Below are 12366 nucleotides of genomic sequence, written 5' to 3' on the forward strand. Positions count from 1 at the left end.
CAGTATGAACGCTGGCCTGTCCAGCTCCCAAATATGCGGAATCCAATGAAACAAAATCCTCTCCTCCCTTTTAAAATAACAGAAAGAAGAAACCTCTCTGAAATGAACCAAGCTTCCTTCTGTTTCATTTTTTAGAATACTTTTTAAACATTGTTATGTTTTAACTCATTAGTCACCTTTTTAAAACATTTAAGAGCAGCAACATTAATCAAGCACTCCACATTGACTCCATTAGTCAGTAGTTGATGGGTGAAGGAATATGCAGAATGGCTGAAGGTGAAAGTCTGATGAAAAGAATAGGGATCAGCTTTACTAGACACATTTTGTTTTGCATTTCTGTTTCCAAAGTTTAACTGGATTCTATTTGCTAACATTAGGAATACGATAACTTCATTGACTCAACAAAGGCTCATTGTATGTGTATTATGTGCCAGGCACTGTGCAAAGACAGTCCTGTGTTTCCAAGCAACATCTGTCTAGCAGAAAAGAGAGACAATTAAATAAAAACAAAGTGAGCTTATTATGCTAAAAGGAACATGGTTATCTGGAGCACATAACCAAATACTCTGGCCCAGGACTGGCTGTCAGTGAGGTGTCCATGAGGATAGGATGGTTGAGCAGGAATCTGTTGAAATCAGAAGTCAGCTAAGCAAAGGGAGGGGACTGCATTTCTGGTAAAAGGGAGTAACACATACAAAGGCCCATTGGAGGAATTATGAGTGAATAACTGCAAAAAGGGTGGAGTATGGGGGTGTACGTGGCATGAGCCTGGAAAGGCAAGCTGGCCTCAGGCCATAGACTATCTTGGAGGCTATGTTAGAAGCGGAGTAAGAGCTAGAGGGTGTGTTGTGAGCAATGTCACAGTCAACCCCATTGTTTTTTAAACAAGTGGAGAAGCAGAGAGATCCCAGATCAGCTGGGAAATGACTGCAGTAAGATGTGATAGCTTGGAAATCTGGTGGTGAGACCATAGAAGTGGGTGGGTTGAAGAGAATGTAATAGATGGACCCCACAGGACTTGAGAAAAATTGGAAATGAAGGGCGCAGGAGATGGGGTGAAGTCAGTGATCACGTGTCTGATTTGCACAGCTTGATAAAGAATGATGCCATTCTCCGGGGAAACACAAGGGCGGAGGAAGATGAGTTCATACATAGCCATCTTGATTTTGAAACATAAAATTGTTAACCAAATAAGCTCACAGCTCTAGGAGTTAGGAGATAAAACTTGGGGAGCTACTGGAATATTTCCAATGAGGATGGAAACAAACCAGGGTGAGCTTGGTCTAAAGCAAAAAGACAGTCTATTGTGCAACTGAACCTTGAGGAACTCCAGCATATACCGGTAGAGGAAGATAATTCAGCAAAGCAAACTGAAAAGGAAGAGAAGGGTAGGAGGAAAATGAGGAGGACGATACAATGGGAATGAGAGTGGACAAATGTGATAATACTGCCCAGAGACATGGACAGAAAAATAGCCATTGTATTGACAGTTTATTGTTGACCTTAGTAAGGCTTTGTCAGTGGAGTGATGGAGACAAAAAGTAGATTGGAGTGAGCTGAGTTGTCTGTGTGTGGGAGGTAGGCTATGGAATCCAAGAGTATAGACAATATTGTTGCTAATGCAATGTGCAGTGTTACAATCAATATTGAATCTTGTTTGACATGAACTGGGTGCTTTTTGTGTGTGTCTGAGACTTATAATGGTAATTTATTATTACAGAATTAAAATTGTAAAGCACCAAATATCCTGTGTACCCCTAGAAACAGTGCAGATGCTTCTGTAACAGGGATGATATTTTGCTTTAATAAGTTTTATTTTTGGCTCCTGGGCTCCCAAATATATTCTCGTTGTATAGGTTGCTATTAATAAAATCGGCAGTTACTTTCGCCAACTGCAGATACTTTGGAAAAACAAATTTTGCAAGCCCACTAAGGGCTGATCCACTCATGCACTTTCTTGTTTCTCGCATTGCTAAGGTTAAGAAGAGAAAGAAACCTGCCAAGAAAAAGGTCAGTCTCAGTCTGGGAACTAGTGTTGTGCAGCAGTACGGGCTTGTCCTGGACATCAGGACTGTGGCTTCCGGTCCAGACTCTGCTATTTACTAGGATAGCCTTGGCATTAGGCGAGTCACTTGACTTATTTCTCAGTTTCATCTATAAAATGGGAACTTGGATCCTGATGAGTTCTAAGGGGCCTTCCAGCTATAAAGTCCCCTGGTTCTGTTTTCTCAGACTAAGTTTATAATTTCTCATTTGTTTATATTGAGAGCAGATTTAATTAAATAAGTGAGACAATTTATTTGACTCATAAGAATTGTTTTCTTCTTCAGGAGTGTTTCTGAATTATGGATTCTGTTTTCATGTGTGCTTCTTTACTCATGGGTTGTTTTTAGAAAGTATCAAGTTGGCCAAAAAGTCAGTTCAGTTTTTTCCATAAAATAAAAGACACATTTTTCATTTTCACCAATAACTTTATTGATTTGGATATTTTGAGTATGTCAGCTCTCTCCTGCTATTGTCTTCTAGTGGATAGAGGCCCAGGATGCTGCTGAACATCTTCCAATGCATAAGACAGCCCCACAACAAAGAATTATTTGGTCAAAATGTCAATAGTACCAAGAAACTTCGCAAACCACTTTCAACACGTTTGAGCAGTCACAACACCTTCTCCATACCTTTTTTGTTGTGTTTTTACCTTTCTTGAAATAATAAAACATAGTATGCCAAAAATGTTGCGTATTTTCTTCCATCTTCAGTCTTAAAATGGCTACACAAAAATTCACCGATATTGATAAAGTGTTTTTTGTTAATGCACGCTGATATGACATCTGTCACAATACAATCTAACAAAATTGTTTCAAATGAAGTTAAAGACAGCTAAGCACTACTAGAGCCCGCATATGGAAAAAAAACTAAATGAACTTTTTGGCCAACCCAAAATATACAAAACATGAAATGTGACTTATTTTCATGTTCGTTGTATCGGAAGACATGATTTGATTCATTTGGCTTACAAAAGCTGCTTCACATGTCGTATGGAATTATTGGGAGGTAAATTATTGCCAATTCAACTAATTATATTTTTTGCTGTGCTGTTTTTAATTTGGAAAACAGCCCATCACCCAAACCATAGTAATTCACATTTTTCTCCTTAACTAAAATTATCTCATAAATACTATGTATGCCACAAGAACAAGCATGAATATGTATTTAACCAGCCAGAGCTATGCATATTTAAGAACTTTATTTCTTAAGAGAAGTTTTAGATTCATAGGCAGTTCTAAATTTAAAAATTTTTGTTACTCATGAGACTCGTTTTTTTTTTTTTTTAATCAAATGACCTGTATCAACCAAATGTCATCATTTTCCTTTTCCTGTTTGTTCTTACGCTCCCCAAAATGTCAGTTTCCTGTTTTCTCAATTCCCCTTTACCTAAAATTACAGCTGGCTGTTTGGTGCAGGAGAGTGATGGGGTGGACCCCTAACCCAGAAAGTGGGAGGAGCAAAACAAACTAGCCTTTTGAGGAGATCTGGAATCTCTATTACTGGGGTTGACTACAGGAATGATCAGATGCTCCATGTCTTTCTGTGCCTGGACTTTAGAAGAAGACTAACCTCTTGGGACTGGAGTTCTTAGAGAATTATGCAGTGACTCATTGGGTATATTTGTTAGACTCAGCATGTTCTACATAAGTTACCAAAAGTTACACAGAGAAAAAAGGGAAGATAATTGGTTTCCTATTCTTTGTTCACCTTCACTCTAGAGACTGGAAATACTAAATTCTTTCTACCATGTTGCTTTGTTGTTAGGGTTAATCATAAGAGATCTCACCAATAAAACATAATTGGGAGTTGCTGAGGATTTCTGAGCAAGCCTTTGCTTTCCTGATAAATAGAATGAATGTGGTTGGTACTTCCTATTCCTGCCCAGTCCCTGTAGGTGTGGGTGTGTGGACCTGTGCTAACTGGTGAAGGAGAGAAGAGAACCTGATCCCCAAGTGCTGAGCTGTTAAACAATGCCACCCAGTGCCTATTTCCAGGCTTCTTGTTCTAGATGAAAAGCAAACCCTCATTTGTTTAAGCCACTTTTAATTGCTACTTACAACTGAAAGCACATCAGTGAGCTTTTTTTTTCTTTTTTTTTTTTTTTAAATTTATTTCTAGAGAGAGGGGAAGGAAGGGAGAAAGAGAGGGACAGAAACATCAATGTGTTGCTTCCACAGACCTGGCCTGCTACCCAGGCGTGTGCCCTGACCGTGAACCAAACCAGCAACCTTTTGGTTCACAAGCCAGCGCTCAATCCACTGAGCCACGAGCCAGGGCCCAGTGAGCATTTGAGGGTACAGAGGGGCAAGAAGGGAGGACTTGCTCTGTTACATTTTAAAACCCAGGAAGCAACATGTAAATGTAACTGGATAAAACAAAAACACGATTAGTCTGACCCAGGCATCCTTGCACCAAACCCCAGAGGGTGAGAGGGATGGGAGAGAAGTGGTTTGGTGGACATGGGAACTCAAAATTAAGTCTGAACCTTGAAATAATGCTGGCTTGGGGTGAGTGAACCAATCCATCCAGAAGCAGACTTTCCAACCAAGGTGGGGATGGCCTACCTGACCCTCCATCATCCTTTTTATGGCTCCCTGATTTTGGTCATTCCCAATTACCCAATACTCCCCTTCCCCCAGCCACAACCTTATACCTATTTGGCCACTACCTACCTCATCGCCCGTACTCCAATTCTGCTTCAAGTTGAGTCTGTAGATGAAGAAAACATTATCAGAAATGGATGCAGGGTCATACCTAGCTTGGAACTTGGCATCAATATGAAGGTTCTACAGATATTCAATAAGGGGAACTAGAAAAAACTCATTCTAATAATGCTCCAGGATGTCCATAGAACTGTAGGGGAAAAGAGCTTCACTAGAGGGCCCCCCAGTGCAAGCAAACAGGACAATGGACATGGTTGAGAACCTGTGTGCTGGGAGCAAATATCTGCTTTTTAGCATGAAATGGTTGCCATGGAGAATGCAGCCAAATGCAGGACCATTCTGAAATCAAAGAACATGAGAACATCCAATACCTACACTCAAATAGCATTCTTTAGAGGGATGTTAAGCCTGTGAATCTTACTTTCAAAAAAGCTCAGCGCTGTCCTGAAACTCAGGCATTTTACCAAGGAAACGATGAACTACAAATTCTGTCCTCTCCCTGCTCCTACTGCACCGTGTGGGTTTTAATTATGACAGGGCCTGTCCTCATGGGTTCTCGAAGGTCATCATGTTTATCACCATTCTAACCTGTCTTCAGCTTCACCTTCTTTCTTGGTGTGAAGATGCACATCCAAGTGGGACAGTCTGAATTTGCCTACCCGAAGGGGCTCGAGGAATCAGAGGAAGTCAAGTGCTCCTCTGGAACTATTAGAAATGGGGTTCATTCAATGAATGACCATCACAAGTTGATGAACCACTCCTGGGTCATGTAGTTGATAACAGTCCTTTAGAGCAGTGCCACTGAAGGCAGCAGCCAGTGCCGGTCTGTGAACAGTTTGTTACCTGTTGAAACAAGGCCAAGTACATAAATTGAGAGTAAGCACTGAGGAACTTTTATAGCAGTTTGACATTGCTGTGACAGCTAAGCAAGTGACTTAGTGTTTTACAAAAGTATTACTGGAATGGGTTGAAATTTTTTTAAATGGTCTCCAAACAGTTGGTGGACTGCCTCAACCCATGTGGGGAGAATAAAAATGGAATGGCCAGAGTTTTGGCCACAAGGTAAGTTGATTAAAGCTTTGCAGTTGACTCATCCTGTCTCTCTTGGTCACCTGGGTTAAGGCAGGTCTTATGTTAAGAGCTCTGAGGTCTCAGACCTCCTCAGCCCATTAGAGTCTTGGAGTTTAGGGGAGGGATACGAGGAGTGTGAAGCAGTAAGATTGGGGCATCTCATCTACAGCCAGTTAATCTGATGGCCTACTCAACATCCGCCCTAGGAAGTCTAGTAGGTACCTCAAACTGAAATGCCCCACCCCCACCCCCACTCCTCCCATAACGTTATCTTATCATTTGCTCCAATGAAATATCTTGGATCATTATTGACATTTTTCTTCTCACCTTATCCAATCTGTCAGGCTAGCTGGCTCTACCTTCCAAACATATCCAGAGTCCAGTCCCTCCATATCGTTTCTGCTGCTGTTGCAGTGGCGGCCTAAAGGAGCTTTTCTCTTTTCTCCTTCCCCACAGTTTCCTCTCAGAATAGTCCTGCCATGTCACCCTTCTGGTCAAAACCTGGTAATGGTGCCCCCACGTTACTCAAAAAGCGAAATCATCACAGTGACCTGATGTTCATGGAGGTATATGACCTCTTCTCCCTTCACCCTTTATTTCCTCCTCTGCCCATGCCACTTGGCTTTCAAACATGCACATTCCAGTGTCAGCCTGCGAGCCAAGTGTCTCTGGTTCGATTCCCAGTCAGGGCACATGACTAGGTTGCACGTCAGGTCCCCAATTGGGGGCGCGAGTGAGAGGCAACCACACAGAAATGAATGAATGAATGAATGGATGAATGAATGAATGAATGAATAAAACATGCACATTCCAGCATGCTTCTACTTTGGGGGGCAGGGGTTCTCAAGTTCTGCCTGGAAGGTTCTTCCCCATTGTCCAGTCTTTCCTCAAAACCTCCCATTGTCAGCGAGCCCTACCCTGATCTCGCCCTTACTCCCAACACTCGGAACCTCTTCACCCTCCCCTGCTTTTCCTTTTTTCCATAGAATTTGTAAGCTTATATTGCACCGTTTTAAGGTACTCATATATTTATTGTTTACTGTCCATCTTCCCCTGCCAGGAATGTAGGGATATGTTTTATTCATCGATAGATGCAAAGCCAGGCACTTGATAAATATTGATGAATGAATCCATCTCCCTACAGCAGTTCTTATTCATTCCCTTAAAGAACCCCCTGAACCTTTACTGTTGCCATAGAAGAAGGAAAGCAGAGGGAGAAGGAGGAGTAAAAGAGCTGTTATTAAAATTCAGGATTAAGCCCTAACCAGTGTGGCTCAGTTGGCTGGGCATTGTCCTGCAAAGCAAAGGGTCGCTAGTTCAATTCCCAGTCAGGGTTGCGGGTTTGGTCCCAGGTTGGGGCATGTACAAGAGGCAACTGATTGATGTTTCTCTCCCTCTCTTTATCCTTCCCTTCCCCTCTCTCTAAAAACATAAATAAAATAAAAACACAAAATTTTAAAAAATTCAGGGTTGAATTTATCCACTAAAAACTGGAAGTCTGGCCTGGCAGCTCAGTTGGTAAGAGTATCATTGTGCTAGGCCAAGGTTGTGGGTTCCATCCTTGGTCAGGGCACATACAAGAAGCAGCCAATAATGCATAAATAAATGGAACAGCAAATCAATGTTTCTCTCTCTTTCTCTATCCCTTTCTCTCTCTCTCTTAAGTCAATAAATGAAAAATTTCAATAAAATAAAAACTGGAAGTTTTGTATTCCAGCATCAGCCTCTCACTTGCCCTGTCTTTTATTCCTCCTGTCTTTCGTCCTTCCATTCTCAGTGAGCCAGAAACACAGAGGTGGCAGTGGAAGGATCAGAACTCATCTGCTGACAGACTTCTGGACATCACATAGGCAAAGTAGGATGGGCGCATGAGCGGCTAAATCTGTTTCTCCATTTTAAAAATGTACATTTGTACTAGGAGTTACTGGTCTTTTTTTGTTTTTTGTTTTTGTTTTCCATCAGAGCAGGAGTTTGGAACAAGGAATCTTTGCAATTCTTTGACAGAAAGTTGGAAAGTAAGAAAAAAGCAAAGAAAAATTTTAGCAGACAAAAAACATAAGATGGCACAGTTATATTTAAATATATCAATTATCATAACTATATTATATTCATATTAAACTAGCATATTTAAAGACAAAAAGACTTTATAGATAAACAAAATCTAACTATGTGTTTTGTAGGAGACTTTCCTTAGGAGAGAAGAAAAAAGAAACCTAAGGTAGTAATATCAAATCAGAGAAACTAGAATTAAAGGTAAAAAGTATTAAGAGGATCAAAGAAGGTCTTTTCTTAAAGGACAATTTACCAAGAACTTAAACAATCATGAATAACATAAAAAGCTAATAAAATTAAAAGGAAAATGAGATTTTAAACACACCTCCATCAGAAATTGATAGAGCAAGCAGGCTGAAGGTTAGTGAGCTTGCCTAATAAGGTGTATCTAGGATCCTGCAACTCGACAGAGAATCCACATGCATTTCAAGTACTTGTGGAACATTGACAACAGCAAAGAAAAACAGATGATATAAATAGTTGGTAGGTCTAAGCGAAGAGTTTGTTTTCTGTACACCTATAAAAATTATAAAAGTTGTTTAAGCCGTCTTTTATTGTTTTAAGATATTTAATATGTATTGAGAATGTACTAGAATATTGAATGATTACATTTCAAGGTACAGGTATTGAACCTGGTGATCTTGTGGCTTCAAGGAGACTTTGGAAGTTACTACAGGTGAGATTAAAAGTGTAGGGTCTGGATCTTGCCTCAAGATATGTGGCTGAAACCAAAATGAGCATGATATAAGCAGGAGAACAGATGAGGAGGAGGGAAATGAAGAAGCTATATGAAAAACTCAGGAAACTTAAAAGAACAAATAAATGTGATTGATAAATACAATTGACTTGAATAACATGGGTTTGAACTGTGCAGGTCCACCTATCCATGGATTTCTTTTTCAATAAATACTGTAAATATATTTTCTCTTCCTCATGATTTTTTTAAATAATATTTTCTTTTCTCTAGCTTATGTTATTGTAAAAATATGGTATATAATACACATAACATACAAAATATGTTAATCAACTGTTTTTGTTACTGGTAAGGCTTCTAGTCAACAGTAGGCACTGAAAGGGGACCAAACTTTTGCCACCCCAGAATATGACTTTTGGAAAATTGATTCTAGCCTATTTATTAAGAACCAAATGCCATTGGCATTTTGATAGGGATTGCCCTGAGTCTATAGGTTTCTTTTTAACAATATTAATTTTTACTATCTATGACCACAGTACATGCTTCCATTTATTTGTATCTTCTTCAGTTTTTTTCCTTCAATGTCTTATGGTTTTCCAAGTGCAAGTCTTTGAACACCTTAGTTAAATTTATTCCTTGGTATTTTAGTTATTTTTATGCAATAGTAAATGGAATTATTGTCTTAATTTCTCTTTCTAACAGTTCATTATTGGTGTACAAAAATGCGACCAATTTCTGAATATTAATTTTGTATCCTGCTACTTTACTGAGTTCATTTATTAGTTCTAATAAGGTTTTTTTTTTTTTTTTGGTGTGTGTGTGTGGCATTTTTAGGGCTGTCTCTATTTAGTATTATTTCTAATGCAGGACATCTGGTTATCCTAGATCAGTTCCTCCTTTTATTTAAATTAGTCCTATAATTTTTGTTTTACAATATCAATACATAATTCCTAAAGTCACTCCTTTTATTAAAACAAAAATTTCTGTATGCTATTCTGAGAGCCTTGCTTCTTTTTTAATTTGGAGAATTTTTTCCATCAGACCTAAGATTGAAAGAGTGCAGTTTGCTGCCCTCAGCCTGTGAAAGGGAGGCTTGTCTTCTCCAGTGTCTACCTCCTAGACAGAGCGTTGATTCAGAGGAGACATATCTGGACTTGAGGCTAACCCAGAATGAATGCATATTCATAAAACAGAGGGGAGAAAGCAGGAAAGTCTTGTTTAAACTGTGCTTACAGTGAACATCTTTGGGGAAGAAAAATTCAGGTTGGGTTTAATAACAGCATTATTTTTAATAGTAAAAGATTTGTGATTACAATATAAACTTAAGTCACTTTGGGGATGAATACAACAATATATGTGACAGGGGTGAAAAATTAATTACCATTCTCAGGTCCTGGGCGGGTAGCTAAGTTGATTAGAGTGTTGTCCTGATACGCCAAGGTTGGAGGTTCAATCCCCAGTCAGGGCACATATAAGCATCAACCATTTAATGCATAAATAAGTAGAACAATAAAAGCAATCTCTCTCTCTCTCTCTCTAAAATCAATCAATACATTTTTTAAAAAGGAAAATTAATTACCATTCTCATTGTAAATTTGACAAAGTATTTGTAATCTGTGATGTTGCCACTTTCCAAACACTGCTGTTCTCATGCTGAAAATTCTCTGGATGAGCAAGGATTTTCTATTAAAGGGAAAAAGCAAGATCCTTAAAATATTAGTATAAGTAGTGAAGGGACCAAAATCCTACCACTATGAAGCTGCTTTTCCAGATATTGATTTTAAGCAGTTTATTAGGAAACAAAGACTCAGGAAGAACCTTTGAAACCCGCCCCCCTTTCTTACCCAAAAGATTCAGACAAGTCTAATACCCCTGGTAATTACGTAGCTTGATTTCTTAGCCTTAAGAGGCAATTAAAATCTAATCAGGTGTCAATGTAAGAAACGTTCACACCTGTAGATAATTTGAGTTTATTTAAGCCAAACCTATGACAATTGCTGGGAAGCAAAATCTAAACAAATTGAGAAAATATTCCCCCCACAAAAGGCCATTTTACCACTTATTATATACATCAGAATCAAAGGGGAAGCTATAAAGGCATTACATAAAATTCACTGGTGACAGATTAGGGAGGTGGGAGAAAGCAAAATAGGGGCAATCTCTGGGATTGGATAAAAAGTAAAAGGGATAGACACATACTTATTTTACATATGTAGGTATAGGATAGTTAACAGTTGACAATTAACATGATAATAATAACAGTGGGGGATTTGTGCTTTGAGTGGGGGGAATATAGCAATATAGAGAATTGCTTTGACCTTTCAAAGGCATGCTATCAGGTAGGTTATCTTAGATGCAAAAAGAAAACAGGCTCAGTTAAGGTGAAGATTGACCTTTGTTACAGAAAAATACTGCCCTAGGTCATGACTACCCTCCTTGAACTGCTTTTAGTTAGAAAGTTTTAATTCAGCCCATCCTATGTAGATAGTTTAGGTCTCTGAGTTTGTAAGCCTTTCCTGAGCTTGTCAGGTTTAGTATGTGGCCCTTTTTTTCCCACAAGCCTGGATTGTGGGCCAGGTCCCCTTTTGGGGGTGGGCAAGAGGCAACTACACATTGATGTATCTCTCCCTCCTTTCCCCTTTCTCTGAAAATAAACAAAATCTTAAAAAAATAAAAATAAAAAAGGAAACTAAACTTAATACAATAAATAACTAATCTTGATTTGACTATTTTTTATAAAAATAAAAGTGATTTTAGGAGAGTCTAGTTATTGTCTTTAAAGTTTTATTTTTCACCTGTAAACTGGACTGGATCCTGAATTTTTCTAGTTTCCTTAAATATTTGGCCACAACCTTCTGAACTAACGTTTCTTTTTTCTCCCATTCTTTGACTTGAAATTATTGAGAACCAAAACTTTTTTCCCCCAAGCGTTATAATTGCAAATTTCAGCTAAAGGGCATGACACAAAGGACAGGACATATACTTGAGAAATCTCCACAACAGCTCACACTTAAACAATCCCGATGACGGATGCTGTGTAAGCCACAGAGTTTACCTGAGCACCTGATGACCTCACCACGCATTCCAACTGCAGACCCAGAGAATTTATCATATCATCATTGTCTGCCTTCATTCCAGCAAAAGAAGCTTGGGGCCTTACTTCAGGGAATCTTCTCAACTGACAGCCCTCCAGCCTCAGAAACTGGTTCATCATTTGCTCTGATCATTAACCTTTCTTGATGTTTTTTCTTCTGTTTTCATAAACAAACCCCTTATTGCTTGCTTACAGAATATAGACTGCACTTTGGGAACCCATCTGTATCATAGCCTCCCGAAATGAGACTCAACAATTTAATGGAACTGACTTTATTCTTAGGACTGAATGATTGAATCAAGGAAATATGGAGCAATCTCCCAACTTACCTTCTGGAATGTGAAACTTTATTATTTCAAAAAGTTTCAAAGATGGAACTGAAGGGACAAAAGTTCTGTCACCCTGAATCTGCTTTTTGGAATATTGATATTAAGTGTATTAAGAAACAGGACTCAGAAAGAACCGCTTTCTTACTGAAGAGATGCATACAGTGAAACCTGCATCAGAAAGGAGATTTTAGGATGCTACCTTAGCCTAATTTGAATTAAATATGGTAAATGGACAGCTTCAGATGGGTATGTTAACCAGATAACCTCTGTCCCCTTGTTTCTGAGTCACCTAGCAAGAATTTTTCTGTCACATGTGTTCCTCTCTTACTCAACTGCCTGTAAATCTCCCATTCTCAGTTCTGAAATCTATAACCCAGTTTCCCCTTTACTCCTTTGTCCAAAATGTCTTATATATCC

The 12366-nt window shown here is 38.9% G+C and overlaps 1 protein-coding gene across 3 annotated transcripts in view; it reads left to right on the forward strand.

Annotated features, from left to right (window-relative positions):
• The window catches only part of SLC35E3 (solute carrier family 35 member E3), a 28433-nt gene extending 16355 nt beyond the window's left edge, over positions 1-12078 (forward strand). The window contains exon 4 of one of the 3 annotated variants that reach the window (XM_090273582.1): positions 11665-12078. In XM_090273582.1, the coding sequence (XP_090129708.1) occupies positions 11665-11766 (102 nt within the window). In that variant the 3' untranslated portion in view covers positions 11767-12078. Of the gene's footprint in view, positions 1-1977; positions 2303-2526; positions 2720-11664 lie in introns of those variants that run through there. The other 2 variants (XM_090273583.1, XM_090273581.1) reach the window with 2 other exon arrangements.
• Positions 12079-12366: the final 288 nt, after the last annotated feature.

Source organism: Furipterus horrens, unplaced genomic scaffold (assembly GCF_987537825.1).
Source record: "Furipterus horrens unplaced genomic scaffold, mFurHor1.1.pri manual_scaffold_4, whole genome shotgun sequence".
NCBI lineage: Eukaryota > Metazoa > Chordata > Mammalia > Chiroptera > Furipteridae > Furipterus > Furipterus horrens.